This window comes from Catharus ustulatus, chromosome 3 (assembly GCF_009819885.2).
Source record: "Catharus ustulatus isolate bCatUst1 chromosome 3, bCatUst1.pri.v2, whole genome shotgun sequence".
In the NCBI taxonomy this organism is placed as follows: Eukaryota; Metazoa; Chordata; class Aves; order Passeriformes; family Turdidae; genus Catharus; species Catharus ustulatus.
In genome coordinates, this window is record NC_046223.1 from 45,539,774 (window position 1) to 45,561,843 (window position 22,070).

The window sequence follows — 22,070 nt, forward strand, 5'->3', positions numbered from 1 at the left end:
TTAGAGGAACGCAGGCTTGGGAACTACTGACTGGTGCCGTGGCACAGTGCTAGATTTTGGTTTCTAAAAGTGTGCAAAACATCTTACCTACATACTGTTACACCATGAAATACTTGCATTGTGCCATAAGATCAGTAGAAAAATATTCCAGCTGTAACAATGATAGTGCAGAAAGCAAGAAAGACTAATGGCACTATTATTTGAGGAACCATTAGGTTTAATAGGAATGTATGTTGGATCTTGTGACTTTTTTGAGGAGTAAACTCTGCTTTACACTGCAGAAACAGGGCAAAAACAGGGATGGGAGAAAAGAGGCAACAAAATTCCCCACCCTGGTAGCTCCAGATCTAGAACTGAGTTTAATCAGAAGTGTACCTGTAAGAAGGACCAGTTCCAGAGCACCTTGGAAAATATTTTGTTGTTAAGAGCACCAGTGCTGTAGGTCTGCATTCTGTTTCTAGGTATGGGTAACTTCTGTTCTCATAACCTCTCTAAACCTTTGTTTAGCCTAGCATAAAGGACAAGCTCTTCTGATTTTATCTGTATAAAAGACATTACTACATCCTAACTATTCTATTTTTTATGTCTGCTTCAGTTCCTGCTGTTGGACATGAATGTGCAGCTTTAGTCATTCAGTATTTCATATGAGGTGTTATGCTTTGTAAAATTCTATTGATACCTCCCTGTTTCTTTTGAACTAAGCCTTAATTAGAGTATTTTAGAATTGAATTAACTACTTGCACAGCTACATGTAGCTTGCTGATTTTCCTTCTGTTAGCCAGAACAACAGACATTTCTTCTTCCTTCATCTCTTCTTTATAGCTGTAGATTTTAAGATTGATCTTATGCAAATTTTTCGGTGTGATGGTCTGTTCTTTCTTAGAATGGGCACTACTTTCTGACTGTGCTGACTGAGCTGGTAGAGTCAGCATTTCTGCAAATATTCCAGAAACGAATGGATGTGGTACTTAGTGCTGTGGTTTAGTCCACATGCTGCTGTTTGGTCAAAGGTTGAACTTGATCTTGGAGACTTTTTTCCAAACTTTATAATTCTGTAATATCTTATCTACCACTTCTAATACCAGTTTACTGCATAGCATTTCATTTTTCTCTCTGTCTTACCTGGCTTTTATCTTTAACTTGTTGATTTATATTTCAGGAATTATTGAAAATAACATCTCTGTTGCCCTGCTGTAAATGTTTCTGAGTATGTGCTGTCTCGTGTATTCAAGGAGTGCCTGTTATATGGCACCCAGGCCTTTGCTCTGTGATAATAATAAATTGCTTCCCCTTCATCTCACTGCAGAAAGGTAGAGTCACAAGGAGAGAAGTAATAACTCAGAATTTAATTGAAAATTGTATTGCTGGTAGAAATCATATGCAACCTTAGGCTACTTGGTCATTTTTTTATTTCTGGCTGGAATGTTTGGGTAACAATCCAAGGTTGAGTTTTACCTTTGGACCAAACTTTATCTCCTTCTATTTTGAATCATTCAGAAACATAGTATCTGGTTTTGCTTATGTAATGAAGAAAAAAAAAAAGGTGTTAGATAAATATCCTTATCCTATGTCCTACTTACATGTAAATAAGTATGCACATAGGATTTTCCTGCATTTCTGCATACCAAATCTAATCTGTGGAGTTTGGTGGGTTTTGTTTTCAAATAGTCTTTGTACCTCTAAATACTTTGGTCTGTGCTTGCCAGGGGCAAAGCTCTAATGTAAGTATGAACTTCATTCTTTGTGGAAAATAAAAAGTCTGAAAAAATTGAAGTAAACCCAAAAGTGCTAAACTGGCTTTTTCCCAGCTTAACATTGTACGTATATTGGAGCCAGAGAGACAATTTAAAGCGTGGGGAAAAGAAACAAGGGGGGTGCTGAGTAAACAGGGCAAACTGGTAGTTATAAAATAACTTCTCCCAGGTTAGCAGCCAGCAAGGGCCAGAAAGCTTTTGGAAGAACCAGAAGGATGCTATAGTAAAGGTTGCTAGGCTACTCCAAGGTAAGCTCTTAGAGTGCTACTCAGCTATGCTGAGCATTTTTACTGCCCAGCTGCTAAGTTATGTGTGTGTAGTATTGTTTGCTTGGCTGCCAGCCGGAAAGGGAAGTTTGAACTCCTAAGAAATGTTGTCCCTTTGTCGGATGAAACTTGGTCACATGCCAGTTATTACCTTTTGCAAGACTGACTGTTTTTGGTTTCGGTCACATTGACTGACAAGGAATGTCAGGAATTCTGCTGAACATGTTTGAAATGGAACAGCAAACAATAGGTCTTTGATTCAAGTATAAAAGTATAAAAACTTGCATGAATTTAACCTGTTCTGGTGGTTCTCATTGGTGAACTCTTGGTTTGTCTGTGCCATTTTGGCCTTCATTTCTTTTGCTCTGTTAAGAAGCTTATAGAAAACAGAATGTGGGTTCTTTTCCTTTTATCTGGATTTGGTGTAATTTTTGAAATATTTGTGAGAGTTAATCTCTACCAGTAAGAATTATTTCTTTCAGTTGCAAGTGCTAGGTCATCAGTTTTTCTTCTGTAAGGGAGGATAAGTCTTTGCTTTTTTTGTTAATGGATTTCCTGTACTGAGTTTTGCTCTACATACAGGTAGAAAACACAAATTTGTTCTTCTTACATGTATTTTAATTCTTGGTCTTTGCCAAGGAGATCATTTTAACAGAAAGTTAAAACTAACAATTGCTGTCACAAACAGTGACAGAGGAAATGAGTATGTACAGTAATTTCACGATTATAGGCCGCACCATTTTGACTAAAATTTTGCTCCCACCCCGGAAATGCGGCTTACACTCAGGAGCGGCTAATATATGAAAAAAGTTCGGAAATTTCCAACCCGGAAGTGCAGCCGAGGTGCCGTGCTAAGCGCCTGCCAGTAAAACTCTGGATTGCGCGGTTGTTACAAATTGGTTACTCTGTTGCGCGGCAGGTGGAGGCGGGCTCCGTGCTGGCAGTGCTGGGGGTGGGGGGGAGGGGAGGCGGGGGCTCCTTCCTTCAGGCAGCGCAGCCTTGGGGAGAGGCGGGGGGCTCCTTGCTGGCATCCCCACGGCTCAGGGGGGAGGCGGGGGGCTTCCATCCCCACCTGCCGCCGCTGCGGGAGCTGGGGGTCTCCGTCCCCACCTGCCACCGCAGGGCAGCGTGCTGGGCCAGGACAAGTGAGCCCAGCGGCAGCCAGCCCTGAGCGGCCCCGCTGAGCGGCAGCGCCGGGCTGGGCCCCCTGGCCTCGTCGGCAGCCCCGAACGGGCCGAGCCTGCATGGCCCGAGCCGAGCCAGTAAGCCCTGCGATCCCACGATTCTGTTACTATTTGGCAACTTTGTTGCACGCGGGTCCTCGCTGCGAATGACTGAGCGGCTTACAATCAGGTGCGGCTTATTTATGGACAAAGAACGAAATGTTGCCAACACCTGGAGATGCAGCTTATGATCAGTGCAGCTTGTATTCGCGATATTACTGTAATTAAAATTATAGTGTGTTAAAATGATTCCTTTCCATCTGTTGTCCCCCTCCTTGTGCGCTCTAAAACAATTACTCAGTTCTCCTCTTGAAATTGTTTCCTGAAGAGGTGCTACAACACTGCCAATAATGTTGTCTCATGAGCAGGTCAGGCACTGTAAGATGCAACAGCAAAAAAAGGGATAACTTACTCTTTAACGTTCTTGAAAGTGCAGTGTGTATAACATAAAAGGGACTGGATCCAAGTCCAGTGGCCTGTTGCCAGTTGGGAACTCCCAAGGCAACTTAATTCCTCTGGCATATAGTTTCCCAACTTTGTTCTGTTTTGTGGCCCAGGGATTTCATGAAAATAAACTGACTTTTTTGATATAAATTCCCTATATCAAGTTGACTTCTGTGAATTTATGGAGATGCTCTTTAAATCTTTAAATGTTAGATAATAATATTCACATAGCATGCCAAGAATTCCGAAGTTCAGAATCTTGTTGCAAAGTTCACCTATGTGTTTGTGAACGACTGGCACGTGTTTGATTCTCATTGCTGATTTTATCAGTGGTGTCCATTTCTCGTAGTGAGAAACTTTGAACAATTATTACCTCTAGTTTCCTTTGTTAACGAGGTGTTGTTATATGGATTTTTTTGTTTGCAAATGTTTCTTTTCCTAGGGGAAGGCTTCTTGTCTATTAACCATTCCTTGTAGCTGTGGTTATGTTGTTTTGAGTACCCCACTTGTGTCCTTCCCCTTGCCTCTTTCAGTTGTTACACGCTTTCAGAAAGGAGTAGGGGCCAGGATTGAGTGCACTATTAAGACTGGATTTTCTACAGTGACATAGTGTATCCTGCTTTGTTTTATCAGTCTTTTATAAGAATTCTTAACATTTGTTTTTTGTTTACTACTACCACTGTTTTTATTATTCCAGAATCTTTTTGTAAAATGGATAATTTTCTGACAGCCCGTCATCATCTAGGATATTAGGATTCTAGGCTTTCTTAAATGATCTCATTTACTTTCTGTCTCCAGTGTATTTCTTGTGCTAATTTAATATATGCTCCTACAGTTGCATAAAGAGCTTACGACACTGTGGGTGTTTCTTGGTTTTATAGCTTGGAATGGCTTCAAATTATAAAAGAAAAATTTAATGCATATAAAAATTGCAATAATTTTCACACACTAAAAGTATACAATTCTCTATGCAATACAAGTTATATATAAATAATAATAAATAACAGGAATGTATTTTTATTGACATTGCCTTAATTTACAAACTGAATCTTTTGCAGTTTTATTGCTAGAGAAGATGGAACATGATGACATTTGTAATAAAACTCTGAAGATTACAGACTTTGGTCTGGCTAGAGAGTGGCACAGAACAACCAAAATGAGTGCAGCAGGAACTTATGCATGGATGGCTCCAGAAGTTATCAAGTCCTCCATGTTTTCTAAAGGAAGTGATATTTGGAGGTAAGAAGTTTGTCTGCTGAAGGCCATCTTCAGTGGAACTCTGTGGAGGGTTTTGACACAATTTTTTTTGGTGTTTTGTTAGGCTATTGCTTCAACATATGGCCAGTTTAGCTCTTCTAAGAAACAAACACATTTTTAAGTATCTACTTCAGTTCTTATACCTTTTGTTATCCATCACTTACAAACTGGGGGAGGAAGAGGGAAAATAAGGAATTTATTTTTTTTTACAGCAAGCTCTCATTAAGAGAAGTCTCTAGAATATTTGTTGGTTAATAAACCGAATGTTGCTCTGCAGTCTTAATATAAATAACGGAATGCTCTTGATACATTCATAATTGATTGATCTCATTTTGGAAGGTTTATTTAAATTAGATGTCTGAAAACTCTCAATCCGCTTAAAAATGGGACCAACGAATTATTGCCTTATATGCCTGATAAATAATAATAAGGTGCAGACCAGAACTTTGCCAAATGTTAGCTTGAATTAGTGCTGTTTTTAGGAATCTGGAATGTGATTGCATGTAAAAGTTAATACTAGGTTGAAGCTTCTATGTTTACTGAGATTTTGCTTCTAGTAGCTGGAGTAAGGAGAGTGTATTCAGCACAAAATTGTTTTAATTTGCTCTCTAATTTTAAAGGTGGGAAATGCCCTGTGTTAAATTTGTGAATTTCTCATTTAAGATGTTATTGTGGGTAATATAAATAGCATGACTATCACTACTGATGCTATTTTTGAGTGGTTTAGTGTGGGATACATGTACTGTAGAAAGGTAATTTAAACTTTAGTATTAATTTAGTTCTGTTCTGTGAGTGCAGAAAAGCAGTGATTGCACAATAGGCTCTAAAAGCTACTGTGCCCCACCCTGAAAAGTCTGCATTTCCTTTCTTTTTGATATGTTTTCTCTGAAGGGTCCAAGATAGCTATTTGGGGAAGGAGGGGAGAACTTTAATCCATTTTCTCCTGCTGCTTTATGCATGTTCTCTATTGAATAAGTCCTAAATAGGGTCCTATTTTGCTTAAATGCATGATATTCTACAGCATGAAGTAATACTTCTGGTATTCTCGTGATGATTCTATATCTGCACTGCTGTTTTGTGACGCTCATTTGTCTTGTCTCTGGAACCAGAAATTTTATTTGCATTAGTCTCAGTTGATACCCAGTTGGGAAGCATCTTTGGCCTCATTCTTTTTATTTCCATTCTTTCTAACTTTTTTCTTAATTTTTTTTTCTTTTGCGGGATGGAGGTTGGGTGTAGGCGTTTCCCTAATCAGCTGTATTCCATGCTTAATTACAGGTCCTGTCCAGTCTTGTTGCTGTGATTTTAGGTATCTGAGGGGGTATGCTTTGGTGCAATTATTTTATATTCTGCTGCAACATTAGTTTACATTTTTGGAACCTACAGTATTTCTCTTCTTCGCCTTCTCTTCTGCACGCCTCTCTTGTAAAAATGTAAGTATTTAGTTCAATGATGGAAGTCTAACAGGAGAGGTTTTTAAATAGAAAGGCTGTGTTTTGCAGTATAGTTTAGACCTTCTTAGCTTCTAAACATTTTCTGCTCACTGCACCTTGATCTATTCTGTTGCTTATCTTTACTCTTTCTTTAAAATAAAAGGAAATAAAGAATATCTTGCTTACAGGAGTGGTTTTTGTTTTTAAAAGCCTTCAGGTTTCCAATTAAACTGTATGGGTCTTTCTAAGACAAGAACATAGCATGTTTCAGCAAATTTCTAAACCTCAGTTACACATACTGAGTGCTGAGGCTCTGTATGAAATCTGCAGACCTCTATAGGAAAAAAAAAAAAAGAGCAATTGAGGCTACTCAAGTTGAGGCAACTCACACTTCCAGAATCTGCCAGTGCTTGGAAATGTTGTGGGAGTATTTTCATGTGACGCTCATTTTTCTTGTCCCTTCGAGGCTGCAGGTTCTCAGGTGTAATCCTAGATAGCAGAACTAGTGCTTTCCAGGCCCTGCATGTGTATCCTTTCACTTTCCATACCAGAGCTTTAACTACTGTGTTATTTTACTCTGGCACATGCTTCCAAATTCCCAAACAAGAGTTCTACTCCTCCAAACCTATCCTTCCATCAATCATCACACATTTCTGAGTGGTGTGTCAGTCTTGGTTTTGTGTAGAGCCTGAAAGTGCGAATATGCCCACAGATTTCCAAGTGCTGATGGTGTGCTTCAGCAGAGGTCCATAGAGTAACACATGTCCTGGTTGTACAAGCCCTTGGCAAAGCCAGGAAGCATCTACTGTACAGCAGAATTAGCAGTTGCTTTTGCCTGGAACATTTGTATAAATGTGAAATTATTCATGTAGCAGTGCTTAGTAACCTCTGCTCTAGAATCTGAAATGTAGAATAAAATAAACTTTGAAAACCTTACCTTCAGATTTTCAGCTCCTAAAATATGTAAAATCAGCAAGTTTTTACTGAAGTGAGATATACTGAGGCTTAAATCACATTTGATTGAAGGAAAATAATTTTAATAATGAAAATACTTAACATAGTTTTGGAAGTATATTCATTTTTGTGGTTTAAAAGAATGTATTTCAATGACATCCTTGTGGCTGTGGCCTTTGATGATGATGGAAAGGGACGTGGCTTTTGCTCTTTAAATAAAAGCTATTTCTTAGAAGCTCAGGCTGTATTCATAAGACAATTGCATGTGAGCTGGTGAAATTTAACGCACAGAGTAGTATAGTGTAGTTGAGAGAATTAACAAGTAGTTGCTTTCCTAGATAATGGCAGATTAGTACCTCTAAGAAACTCCAGTGTATCAAGACCATAATATCTTTAGGCTTCCTCCTTGCAGTTTTTCCCCCATAGTGCTGGCTCTCGGTGCTTGACATTAAGACTCTGTTCATTAAAAGGCTGTTACTGTGTTGGTCTGTTTAAAACTTTACAACCACCTTCTTGGCACTGTTGAGAACTCTTTTAAAGGCTTGAATTGTAAACATGACTCAAGCTAATAGTGTGACACAAATTTTTTATAAAAAAAAACCTTTTTATAAAAGGTGGCTTCTTTTTAGTTAACTTTAATGTTTTGCTTATCTTCAGAATTCTTGCTAAAATACATATAGAATAGTCTGAACAAGGGAATTGCTTAAATTTAGAACAGTCTGTAGTTGCTGAGGGATATTTTTTTAATGCTTTCTCATGCTTTTCTTATACTTTCTCCAGGAACACAGATGAGCTGTAGTTCAGGAGAATTCCTCCATCAGGCATAAAATGTGTATGTACCACAGGGAGTGTTGTATTCATTATGGCGAGAATACCGTTGTTCTAAAACAAATTGGAATTAATTATTTTAAGCTTCTTTGAGTATACAAGGAAATTCAGAAATTAGACCAGAAAAAACAGGAGGATATTATTAAGAAGCCCAAGACTTTTAAAATTCCTTTTTCTTATCTGCAGGTGCAGACTGTTTTCTTCAGCTTTTGGTGAAGTGTTAGCACTGTAAATTCATTAGTTTTTAAGATTTTATGAGATGCAAAAATTCTCAGACAAACAGATCATAGAAAATGAAGTACTGCTGATATTTGTGCTGATACTGTGTAGTTTACTGTTTTATTATTTATTAAAGTGATATTGTAAGGTGCTGTATAATGCTGACTGACTTTTTCTCATTAAGCAGACAGTGACAGAAAACTTTAACTGGTGTGTGTTCTTCTCCTGTCACATCTGCTCCACTTGAGGTGTAATTTCTAGCCCTAAGGAGTGCATAGCTCTCATTTCCCCGGTGCAGATTGTTTTTTTTTTTCTTCTGTTGGAGAGTTCAATCTAGTCCTGCAAACCTTGCAGGTGGTTTCTTTGCGCACTTGGAGAGAAGGGGCAAGAGCAATAGTTTGTATTCTGTTTTTTCCTTTGCCTGCTCGCTTTACTATTCAAAAGCAGCAATAGGTTGTCCTTTGTATCTACAGCTAGTTGGTTCCCTGGCAGGAAGAGAAGTGAAGGGGGTGGGGGCGATGAAGGGAGGAACAAAAAATCCAGTCATAAAATCCACTTTAGGCTAACATTCTGAAAGGAGTAATTTCCACATCCACAAAAATTGACTGTGAAACCTCTCCATTTCAGTGGTGGTAGAATAGGAGCTCTAGAATCACAGCAGCCAGCCTGCTGTCTCTGCCCTTTGTAGGGGATTGGGTCATTTCAATGAGCCAAGCATTGGGCATATAGACCCAAAGAAGGTAAAAGCAACACCTGACTCTTCTTTGAGTGGAGAACATTGCAGAAATTCTTATGGTTATTGTTACTGTAATAAGAATTCTGGTGGTTCTTGATTTCTGTACCAAACAATGAGATAAGATCTCTTCATGCCACTACCTTTCACTGGAAACAAAGTTGTTTTGTTTGGATTTTGTGGGTGGGATTTTTTCCAGAATGGAGAAATTAGTTGTGTGTGCATGAAATAATTTCTCAATCTTGTTGCATCTTCAATGGAAAGTGACAAGTTAACTGGCCTTTATGAGATTAGAAATGCAAACTTCCAGATAAAGATAGGAGTTTTCTGTACTGTTGCTGTTACTTAAAAAAAAAAAAGTGTGTCCCTCTAGGTAGATTGCTGTGAAATATTTGGAAAGGGGAATGGCCTGAATGCTTTGCTGAGGATTTATTTTTATTGTTTGTTTGTTTTTTGGTGGGGGTGCTTGTTTTCTTGTCATTCAGGCTTCCTGTTGAAAGTCAGATTTATGTGAAACTAGCATTTCTATAGAAGTGGTTTCAGGCTTACATTTTGAATAAGAGTGTGAGCCAGTCTTCATGTCACACTCAATTTGCGTAATCACTGTAAGTGTAAATGTGCACAATGACAAAGTAGAGCTGACTTAAAGGCATTCACCTTTGACTGAGAAATCCTCATGAATTTTGAGTACATGGTTGGACAGATGCTTGTTTGTGTTCTTGTTTATTTCCCAGAAAATAACTGTTTAAAAAATTACCTTTTGTAGTTACGGAGTGTTGCTGTGGGAACTGCTTACAGGAGAAGTTCCTTACCGTGGCATCGATGGCCTGGCTGTGGCTTATGGAGTAGCTGTCAATAAGCTTACTTTGCCCATTCCATCCACCTGCCCTGAACCATTTGCAAAACTAATGAAAGGTATCCATGTTATTTCTTCCTATGTATTTAAGTAGTTATGTTTTGGGGGTGTGAAATAATCGCGGGGTAGCCAAATAAGTACCTCATTTGATAGCGTGCTGTGTACCAAGAATGTTGTTTTTCTTTACACAGTAGTCTGGTGTTACAGAGGGTTGGGTGTTTCTGACAGAGCCATACAGTGTTGCATTTAAGATTTTCAGTAGCAACAGTACAGTCTGTGCTCTGATTTCACAGATTTTGTTCTACTCTGAAATTGCATTAATTTTCGTAAATTATGGGATTATACTATGGATTAATGCAAGATAAGATTAAAATGCCTTTTTTTTTTTTTTATTTCTTCCTGAGTGTCAAAAATATTTTGGAAATATTTTAGAGAGAGAGAAACATTGCTTGCTAATGGCTATTTCCTTGCGTTTAATGAATTTTTCTACCTTTTTATTTATTCCTTCCATACAATATTGCTAGTTTTACTATTTCAGATGCTAAAAATAAGCAAAACAAATTACTGTTAATACAAAAACAATCCTCTGAGTACAAGTAGGTACATGTCACCTCTGTAAACTGAGACAGGACTGGGGATGCCTTGAAGGTAAAGAGAGCACATTATACTTTGAAATACAGTAGCAAGTAAATTGAAATTCATGTGGTTCTTCAAAAAGTTCTATGTGCTGTTACAAACTGACGGGATTTTGATAAATTCTAGAATGCTGGGAGCAGGACCCTCATATCCGACCATCGTTTGCCTTAATTCTTGAACAGCTTACTGCCATTGAAGAGGCAGTTATGACTGAAATGCCTCAAGAGTCTTTCCATTCCATGCAAGATGACTGGAAATTGGAAATTCAGCAGATATTTAATGAGTTGAGAACCAAAGAAAAAGTAAGTTGATTTTTCCAATTGCATGGCTATGAAGGAAGGGTGTGTGTGTATGTATGTGATACAGAAGTTGTAAGCTTTGAGTTGTTGCTTACCAATGTGCTCATGCAAATATACAGACAGTTGAAAAAAAAGATATCCACACATCTCCCCAAAGAAAACAGGTTGTAGATTTGTAGATGTGGCATTCTATGCTGTTTTTAAAAATGTGTTATTTTTTTTCTTGTGTGCTTGCATTTATCAGTTAAATTGAATTAAGCTAATCTTTATGATTGCAAATTTTCAGCTGCTGTTGAACATTCTCCTCAGCTGTGAGAATGAAAAGCCTTTCATCCTGTAATGTGACTCTATTCCATGGCTTCTTTTCCAAAAATGGAATTGTGCTTTTATCTCTCTTCTTCCTGAACAGGCTGCTCATATGGATGCCTTTCAATGTTGCATTTTGGGGCATATTCTTGCCAGGTATTAATAAGGTCAAAATCATACACATAAATCAGCAAATCTAGTTTCTTTTGTTTATTACTCAGATTTCTGTCACTGATCTTCTTTCCATACTCTCACATCTCAGTATGTTTGTTCTAAATGAGTACTCACTGTCAGTTCTCTTTGTTTTCTCTTGTACTCTCTTCAACTCGGTTTTAACCACCCTGAATTTTCTATTTTCCTTTAGACAACCTGATAAAGATAACAGCTCAAATAGGCCAGGTGTACTGACGTCCCTGTTAGAAATGCTTCTGGAAGAAATAGATTCCTTCTTTGCAGGCGCTTCTTGGAGTTTAATTATTGCCCAGTATATATTTGCTGTTATTTTGCATTAGGTGATTGTAGACAAGGAAGACAATAAATTGAGATTCAGTGACTTGTGAAGAAACTTTATAGAATATGTATTCTCCAGGGTTGACAAAAGCAAGAACTAAACTTCTGTCTTTCAAGTCACTCACTGTTTGTAGCCTTTGACCTTCACTTGTTCTCATGAAATGTCACAAAGAGCAGTGTGTGGACTTTTGGCCAGTGTTAGGTGTGGCATTACATATGTACTGTAAGCAAAGTGGTATTAGAATTTACTGATCATCCATAAGATTGCAGTATCATTACATACTTCCTATCTACTGTTTCTTCTGCCCTCTGCATTTCCCTCTTCATTTTGGTTCACAGAAATGGATAAGTATGTGGTGTGATCTGCTGTGCCTGCAGTAGGTGTGCAGAGTGCTAGAGCTGAGCTGTGTGCCTCAGGAGCTGTCAGGTCTCTTCCTTTGCACTTGAGTTATAGTCCCTCTACAGGGAGTAGAAGCTTCCTTTTCTTATTTGCTGTGGGATCACCAGCTACTGTGTTTTCTTGCCTCAACCTGCCATAGAACATAAGTCTGTTTTTGGCCCCTCCAGCAACTGCTCAACCAACCATTTTCCTCTTTTTGTTCTGGGAGCTATTGTAACAGGCCTTCCTGTTCAGGTTTTATTTTTTGTTTTTCTGGAGGCATTAGTTGAGTATGAGATTTCCTATCCAAGAAAAATCTGACTAAATCAAGTCTAGGATTAAATAAGCAGGTGAAAAGGTTTATGAGAAGAGTCATATTTTTGGTGCAAAAGTGAGTTAAGCTCAGTTAGGGAAGGGAAAAGATAAAATGAAATTTACTTTTTATATGCCAAAGGAAGTGCATCTCCAGAGCACTTGGTAATAAGGTATACTTCTTTAAGATCGTAAACATGTAACTTTAACTTAGACAAGGTTTTTAAATATGCAAGGGTTTTTAATTTGGCACATTATCAATTTTGCTATGAGCTACTAGAGAGAAATAAATGTCTATAAAGTATTTATATAATAATAATAACAAAACAACAACAAAAATCCTCTTCACGGAGTCTCATTCCTCCTGTAAAAGAGGAACTTCTGTAGCTGAAGAAATTTCCTCAAGGGCTTACTGCAATGAGTGATGGTAATGCCTACTTGAAGAGAAGATCACAATCTTATTTTGACAAATGTTCTTGAGCAACTGAAATATAGAATTCTTTCCAAGCTTCTTTACAATGAGTGTTTTAATTGTAGAGTGGTGTGGAAACATCGCCTAACTAATTGCAGTAAGTCTGGCTTTAATTAGTTTATTTGGAGAAGAGTAAATACTTAATCTCTCATTGAGGAAAACTTCTACTTCCTCTAGACTGTCTACCATTTCAGTACAGACCCTTAGTTTTTGCCTGGTTGCTGAGCTTTATGTAACTTGAATTTGAAGGCTGTGAAAGGAGAAAAATTGACAGTGTCTCCTAATGTACCTTTATTACTGTACTAATGCAGTAGTAAAGATCTTCTGTATTTAAACTTTTTTTTTTTTCCTAAATCTGAATTCATGTAGTTTCTGCTTTTAACCCCTGTTTTGGTTGCCCTGTTTTAAATGGATGGAGGAGGAAAGTGAGGATTTTCAGGAGTCTCTATATTAAGTTATTAGATATCTTTATAAACAAAACCAGAGCAAACAGAAGAACACAACCCAAAATATTACTTACTGGCTTTGAGGATGGGTTGTTTTGAATTTCCAAGAGCAGAATTGCGTTTAACAGGACACGGTATGTTAAGTGAGTCAATTAAAAAAAATTTGGTTTCCAATATTGTGTTGAAACAAGCTCACTCAAAATAAGTATACCATATGAAATTTGTCAGTTATATCACTTAAATTTTAACCCATGATAAACAGTGTATATGTGCTATAGCTGTAAGAAAACCAAGAAAGTATCTTTGTGAAGAACAGACACTTTTTGCTGAAACAGTTTGCTTCAGTGCCAACCTGTCTTTTGACATCCATAGTCTTTTTGGCAAGAGCATTTGAATATCCCCTCATTTGAAAATACTGAAGTAATACAGTTCAGAAGTAATTTTTTGCTTTAGTAGTATGAAATAAGGAATTCTTCTGACATACAACATTGCTGGATACCAATGAGCTGCATTAGGCTGTCAGTTCTGAAATAAAAATTAAATAAAGACAAACAAAACCAAGCAACACCACAATTATAAAATTGTATCCTGTAAAAATTAATTCATTTTAAATAGAAATAAGTTTCTTAGATATCCTGAACTTGTAGCATAGCTTTGTTTCAAATGACGGTTTTCTGAGTTAAATTAAGTGGAATTTACACAATCACATTAAAAAAATATGTCATGAGAAACATATATAGTATGAGTCATATCTAGTTCTCCTTTTCGTATACTTTCAGTACAGTATTATTACCAGTAAAGACTGTAAGTGTTCTGTCTGAATCTGTTTCCTGTGTAATATGCCTAATACTATGAAGGAAAGTCTAAAATTAAGGAGGTCTTAAATTTCAGATTTTGGAAACTGAAGATTAGGAGAATTTTAAGATGCTAGGTTTACAGCTATTTAGCCTTGGGTATTCATTTACTCTGAAAAATTAACTAGCTTCCTTACTAAAGCTTTTCCAAAATTAAAAAAAGAATAAAAGAGCAGCTCGTCTGAGAGTGGTGGTTGGGGTGTCTGTGTGCTGTAATTCAGTGGTAAGTAGCTGTTTGATGTTACAGATACCTGCTAGATTTAATTAAGAAACAGCTGTCTTATGACTTAGTTTATCCTATTGCACTAATCCTCATTCAGTGTAATACTGATTGCTTTTCTAGATAGAAAAGTGCCACTTAATACATGACTGAAAAACAGGAAAGGTTAGAGAATTTAAGATAAAGGCAGTAATTTGTGTATTCATCAGGTCATTGGCTTCATGTTAAAATGTAAGACCTATCCAGCTCATGCTGTGCAGGAGTTTCTCATCATGAGAAATCCTTGAAGTGCATTTTCTGCTGGGCTGTTAGCTGATAATCTTTGATTGCATGTGTTTTCCCCATAGCCACTGCTTACCAGCTTTAAGTGGAGTGACTCAAATGGTTCAGAGGAAATCTATGTAATGCTTGATTCTGAATGCTAAATCTTGGTTTATTCAGAATGGAGGACTGGCAGAAGATTGGGCATGTTGCATGTATATAGTACATCATAAAAATAAATCAGGAAATACAACCTACTGTGCACTTCATACATCCTTTAGTGTACTGCCTTCACATTATTACTTAGTTTTACTTTTGTGAATCTTGTCTTCAGGAGCTTCGATCTCGAGAAGAGGAGTTGACAAGAGCAGCTCTTCAGCAGAAATCTCAAGAAGAATTACTGAAGCGGCGTGAGCAGCAGTTAGCGGAACGTGAGATTGATGTACTGGAGCGTGAGCTGAATATCATGATATTCCAGTTAAACCAAGAGAAACCCAATGTAAAGAAGAGGAAGGGAAAGTTTAAAAGAAGCCGGTTAAAGCTGAAAGATGGACACAGAATTAGTTTGCCTTCAGGTTTGCAATTTTTTAAAAGTTCATTGTATATGTAGTAATTAAATATGCTGGCTTCATCAGTTCCATGATTCATGTTTTCAGTGTTGGCTCCTACTTTATTTTGTTGCCAGGTTCTTCTATTGTAATGCACAGAAGGGTTTGGTAAGAATTGTACAGCTCCCTCCCTGCAAGGAAAGGCTTTCATATTCTCATGAAGTAGTCCTCATTTCATCTGGAAGAATGATTCAGCTAGAAGTCCATCCCATTTGGAGGAAAAGGTCACTAGCATGAGAGCCACATGATTTAATTCTGGTTCAAATTCCAGATTTTTGTTCTCATTTTTTCTGTACAGACAGAAAGAATAGAGAAGAGCACTTTTACTACTTCCTAGAACTTTCTAATTATTAGTGCTGTTTGCCCTGAAATTGCAAATACAGAGCAGAAAAAGACTGCTTCAGGAGGACTGGAGGTATACAGGTGCAATAGGTCCAAACTGCACTTTACAGCAGTTGCAAGTACGACACAGCAGTTACAATCTTCAGTGCCTTATTGCTTGCAAGAAAACGTATTAATAGCAGCAGCAGATGATTTCAGAATACAAATACAGTATAATGTTAGAGCATTTCATTCCACCTATGAATGCATTAAATTCCCCCTTTGCAAAGGAGGCGTGTTTGTTGACAGTGAGGGTCTTTCAGTTCTCAGGGGCTGGTTTAGAGGAGCTTTTTAATGTTGCCACCAGACAGCACCACACAAACTGATGGTTTCACCAATGGTCGGAAAGCCTTCATTATTATTTCCAATTCATTGCCAGCATCCTGGGGTTAGTGGGCTTCCTTTCAGTGGCTTCCAGGTCAAGTTTATTACAAATGTATTAAGAACTTGATGCTGTGTTAACACAAGTATGACCAAATTGTAGCTGTCTGGTAGTCAGATACAAAGAGGGCAGTAATATTTAGAGTACTAGTGAAACATTTAAGCACTAGTGAAATATTAAGCACATTTAAGCACTAGTGAAATATTTTTCCTTAATTTAAAAATAAGAGCAAATAAGATAAAAGCCACCCTACAGCCTCCCAGACAAACATGGTAGATTTATGGGTTTTAGATTTATGCTGAATTGCAGGCTTCAATTGAATATTTGGTCCTTTGTTTCCAGTTCTGGTTATATTTAACTTGAAACAGCAATAAAATATTTTCTTTCAGAATAGGAGTTTGCTCCTTGCTATCAAGAACATCCAGATGAACTTGTTCTTGAGACAATTCTATTCTAAGAATAGTGTGCAATATAATTGCACTGATGATGGGTATTAGAGTGGCATGTTAAGATTAATTTCATAAATTATTTCCTCCTCAATATTTGTTGTTCATTTTTTTACTGCTTTGCTATAAATATTTGTAATTCTGTAGTTTACTGTCATGATTTTCTGACATGAATAAATGTGACTTTTCATGTTTAATATTAATTACAAGTTTAAAAAATAAGGCAAATTTCATTGCCGTAAGTATTGATTCATTTGAGATTAAATACTGAGGGATATTTTTTGCCACTCATGTGATAACCAAAAAGATTTGAATAACAGCTTGTGGTGTGGATGTGTCTCAGATCAGGTCCACTTAGACTTACTTGCTGTTTTTCATGTTCTTGCAAGACTAGCGCATGAAGGTGTGAAGTCCTGCCTGTTTGACTCAAAATCTAAATTTTTACATTTAGAGTTTTTCAATGTTTTTAATTTGTGTATCTCTTACCTGCATAAATAAATTACATATAATGAAGTCTAATTCATTATATAACTTTGTTTTAAGAAGTATAGCAGCATGTTCTTCTGAGAAGTTTTTTATTCAGATCATTAAAACTGGTTTTCTTTTGCTCTCTTACAGATTTCCAGCACAAAATAACAGTGCAGGCATCCCCCAATCTGGATAAGAGGAGGAGTTTAAACAGTAACAGCTCTAGTCCATCAAGTAGCCCCACAATAATTCCTCGTCTTCGAGCTATACAATGTAAGTCTCCACTCATTTGATCAATAGGGTGTGCTCCATATACATACTGAAATGTTGGTAGTAGTGTTAGATTCCAGGCAGATTTCTGTATGATTTCCACATGCCTTGACTGGTTCTAACAGTTGGAACTTGTTTGAAATGAGGGATAATCTTGCTAAAACACTAAATGATTTCAGTAACTCAAGATGATGGTGAATGCTTTAAATTGTATCTTTACTTAATTACTTTGGGAACCAATGCTTAAACTGGCTGGGATAAATCAATGATGAATCAAAATTTATGACAAAAGGCAAAGCATCACATTTGGAAATCAAGTAAGATGGAAAACAAGTTTTTATTGGGTATTGGAGTTGATAAATGAAAAGAAAGCTTCAGAGAGTAAGGGAGTCTTCTAAGATGGAAAGACCAAAGAATGAGACAATAACCCAACTTTCTTGCATCAAAAGAGAATCAAGCTTTAAGCAGGTATAAATCCAGAAGGAATCTTTAGGTTTTTTGAAAATAGGAAAATGAGACCAAAAAAAAAAACCAAAAACCTGTGGGTACATTTGTAGGTCTACATTATTATGTATACTAATAACGGAAAGGAAGGTATGTTCAATCCCATGTAGTGGAGGTACCAGGAATACGATCTTGTTATTACAGGGAAACATGCATTTATATTTGGGAATGACATATACACAGATAAAACAGTTTCTACAGGATTCACTGTTTGCATTTGTACTGTCTGATCTATTGTGCAAAGTAGATTGTCTAATTATCCATATTCAGGGAGGAATGCCTTAAGCTTCTCTCTCTTTATGAAATCAGTGGAACCTGTTCCAGCTGATTGCTTAGGGATGTTGGCTATCTTCTCTTGCAAGCACAGTCACCTGTGAGGAAGATTACTTCAGAATGTGACTTTGTCAGCTATAAGTGAGGAGAAGGAGAAATCAGAATGCATGAGGATTTTTTCCATACTTTTCTGTAGTTAGTCTGTAAAGATTGATTGATTGGTTGATTTTTGACCAGCCTGACACTTTGTTTAAAGTTTGGATAGAAATCAGATATCTCATCTCCTTTGTAACACCTCTGAATTATGAAATACTTTTCATTGTTAATGTTTAGGGGGAACCAGTCATGTCTTCTCTGGCACTTCAGTATTTATTTGAACTGCAGTGGATACATTGTGGATAAGTGAAAGAGGTGGACAAACCGTGTCTTGTTTTTCATAATGAAAATTTGAGATGGAGGGAAAATCAATTGGAGTCTTTTTCAGATGTTAGCTGACAGAATATCTGTATTGTCAATAGTTTCCTATCCTCAAAATGTGGTGGGTTTTTCTGGTTGGTTGGTTAGTTTGCTTTGCTTTTTGCAGAAAGGAAAAGAAAGGCTTTTCTTTGTAAAATGTCATAATTAAATCTAAACAATCTCATTTTATCTTTGGTTTTTCTTGCTCTGCGAGGAAATGCTTGGAAGTGAAGCAAATGTCAGGTATTGGCATGGTTCTGAAAACCTGAGTTTTCTGTGTTTGTTTTTTTAATTGCCTAGCCTTGTGTAAGCTATTGCAGTGCCACTCCTTGCATGTGTGCTAAGTGCCACTGAGGATTTCTTCTTTTTTAATTTGAGCAGGCGTTTGTATTCATAGGGCTTGAACACGAAGGACAACACAAAGGCTCTCGTTTAAAAGAAGTACATGTCTGCTTCTGAGTTTGGATCCTTAGGTTTTTACCTAAAAGCTTATCAGATATCTCAGGAGTATCTAGCTGAAACAATTTAGCTTCCACACCCATCTGCACCTGTGCAAAATAAATTCCCTTTCCCACAATAATGTTTTATCTTGATTTAACTTCAAAGTGTCTTTGTTTCAAGACGACTTGCTCAAATAGAGGTGATTTGAACAGGCGCATATAACAACTTGTTACTCGACTGCTTCACTTTGTCTTGAGCAAGTCTAGCTTTCAAATCTAAATGCTAAGTTAAAAGAAAAATCTAGTTGATTTCTTATTAAGACAAATGCTGCTGATTTTGAAAGGAGTTTTGGAGGGAGAAGGAAAACCACTAAGGTACATATTCTATAAGAATTCCATAGGAAAATGAGATTGTAAGGTAGGCAAGTGTAGTACCATGCTACAGGGTGAGCTTTGCTGGTGAGGTGTATGGTGAGGAAGGAAGAGAATCTGTACAGTGAAGGAACAGCAAAACCATGGACATGTAAATGCCCCTTCATTTATCACACTGTCATAACTGGCTACGTTGTTTTTCTCCATCATGTCTGTTAGCATGCCATCATCATACTGAGGTAATGCTTCAGTTAATTGGTGGCATGTGAAAATCTATCCTCCCTGGTTAGGTCCTAGAAAGAGGATCCTTTAAACCCTACCATGAAAACCCATTGTTAGAAGATGCTTACTACCTTTATAGATCCAGGATTTGTGACCCAGAGATAAAAATATGAGGGAAACAGTTCTGTTTCTGAAATCAATTTGACTAAGATCTCTACTACATTCTCTTAATTTTTCCTCAGTGATTCCAAAAACAGATACACACACAGCTAATGGCCGAAGAAACAGTGTGTATGTGTACCAACAAGATGTAGATATCACAAGTGAATATGAACTTCCCTGTGGGGTTATGAAAAAAGGCAAGATTTCATTATGTTTCCAAGGTGCTGGTTCTGTTTAATTTATCAGCTGAGACAGTGACAGACTAAGCATTTAATGGAAGCTAGACACTTTAAAGTAAATTTGTTTTGGTGTAGTGAGAAAGAAAATGTTAACCATGGTTACAACTGGAATATATTGTTTCTTTTCATACCAGTTGTCCCCAGAATATATTTTATTCACTGAATTTAAGTGCTCAGTCTAATTCACTGGTCTGAATTACCTGAATATAAGGTTCTCAGTTAAAGGAAGCATGGAAAATGTGATTGCTTTGCTGCTTTATCTTTAAGCTGGGTCTCTTGTCAGCTCATGAATTACTTTCCTTTCTTGCTCCTCTTTTTGGATCAATGAAGTTTGTGTGGTGCTTTTTGTAAAAGAAGAAAAATCTCAATATGTTTTTCCTACTCTGTGTGTTACTGTGTCAGAATGGTTTTGCAGTGCAGAAGATATTCTGTTCTGGTTTGGGTTTAGAAATAGTATTTATGTGTGGGTTTTGTGTTTTAAATCCAATCTCCAGTAACTTCTGATGAGAGCAACAGAACTTGGGGAAGGAGCACAACATATCACCAAGAAGAGTTTGAAGATGTGAAGAGAAGTTTTAAAAAGAAAGGTTGTACATGGGGACCAAGTTCAGTTCAAACAAAGGATCGTGCAGATTGTAAGGACAAGTATGTCTGTTTTGGTTTTTTGATAATACTAAATCATTCTTGGTAGTGATAAAGGTAATGAGTGAAAAAAATTTTGCTGTCTCTAGTTACAGCAAGAACTCCTACCTTTTAATTAATTTAAAATTGCATTACTGGTAAGTAGCTCCTCCACTTAGTCTTGAGGATAAAACACCTACTTATGTTAAAGTTTTATTGATTCTTATCTATAACCCTTTATCTCTGTTTTTTGAGATTTGGAACACACTGGGATGCTGAGCTACCAGTGCATACCAGACATTCATGGCCCGTCTTTCTTATCCTTCCTCACATTATTTTGAGGAATTGCAAGCATGGCCCCCACTGGGTACTTTCAGTATAATTAAGTAAGAGTGACTGATTTGGCATATTTGAGGCACAGTTCACACCAGCAGCATTCTTTATGCTGACAAACAGAGGGTGAAAGGGTGATGAAAATCAGCTGGACAGCTTTATTTACAGATTATGTTTTCCAATGGCTCAAAACTAGAGACAGTAAGAATTCCTTTCTTTATTTCTTTAGTATATGCAATTATTTATAATGCCTTTCTTTATTTTTCTTGGTAGGGATATCCAGTCAGTTAAATGTGTTAGGAGTTGGTTCCAGACAATCAGTTAGAACTGGCTTTATATTATTTTTGTTTGTTTAAAAGTCACCATGTTTAATACTCTTCCAGTATTCACATAATTTCTTTGAGACAATTAAACTATTGTCCAGGTTTTCACAAACCTGTGTTGTTCAATGGGTAGTGTAGGCCCACTTTTCATTGGCTTTCTTTTTAGGCATGAAATTTTTATCATAAAAAGAATACCTGACAGTAGGGCGTGTTTACATTTATAATCATATGATTCAATGCTACTCCCTCTTTTTACCTTTGGAAAGGTTTTCAAGTTATGTACTGCAGGTTTATTGCTTGAAAAGGAAGTAATTTTCTCACAAAGTTTATGTGAGCATGATATCTGTAACCTCAATATTGTTATTGCAGAGTAAGACCCCTTTCAGATGGCAGCAACCCTTGGTCAACTGTTTTAATGAAAAATCAGAAGGGTGTCCCCTTAGCTTCGCTATTTGTGGACCAAGGTAAGAGCTATTTTTGAAAAAGTGAAAGTAGCTATATAGTAGTGTTAAGATTACCTCCAATGTTATAAATTGTATTGCTTGAATTCTTTAAAGGATTATGCAGAAAAATCATGCTGCCAACCATTTTCCTCTACAAAAAAAACCCTGTATTTACATCATTAGCAATTAAGAAATACAGAGTCTGTAAACAGACCCAGAAAGAGATTTTTCCATGTTTTTGAGTTGCAGGCTACTCTGTACATGAGGTCTGCAGCCACCACTTTTTTGTTTCTTTTAAAAAGAACCTAAGTCAGTAATTGTCTTGACATCTAAATGATCATTGATTATATTGTTGTGAGACCTGCAGAAATGCAATTTAATGACCTGTAAGCCCTGATGTGTTTACAGATATTAGTTCCCTGTTTTTTTGAATCAGACCTATTGACTAGATTTTCAAGACAGAAA

The 22,070-nt window shown here is 37.0% G+C and overlaps 1 protein-coding gene across 1 annotated transcript in view; it reads left to right on the forward strand.

Moving 5' to 3' along the window:
• MAP3K21 (mitogen-activated protein kinase kinase kinase 21) overlaps positions 1–22,070 on the forward strand; it is a 41,875-nt gene that overhangs the window by 14,121 nt on the left and 5,684 nt on the right. Inside the window, exons 2-9 of the mRNA XM_042779119.1 lie at positions 4,746–4,926; positions 9,878–10,026; positions 10,730–10,905; positions 14,997–15,237; positions 17,098–17,220; positions 19,727–19,843; positions 20,380–20,530; positions 21,532–21,626. Coding sequence (XP_042635053.1) covers positions 4,746–4,926; positions 9,878–10,026; positions 10,730–10,905; positions 14,997–15,237; positions 17,098–17,220; positions 19,727–19,843; positions 20,380–20,530; positions 21,532–21,626 — 1,233 coding nt within the window. The remainder of the gene's footprint in view (positions 1–4,745; positions 4,927–9,877; positions 10,027–10,729; positions 10,906–14,996; positions 15,238–17,097; positions 17,221–19,726; positions 19,844–20,379; positions 20,531–21,531; positions 21,627–22,070) is intronic.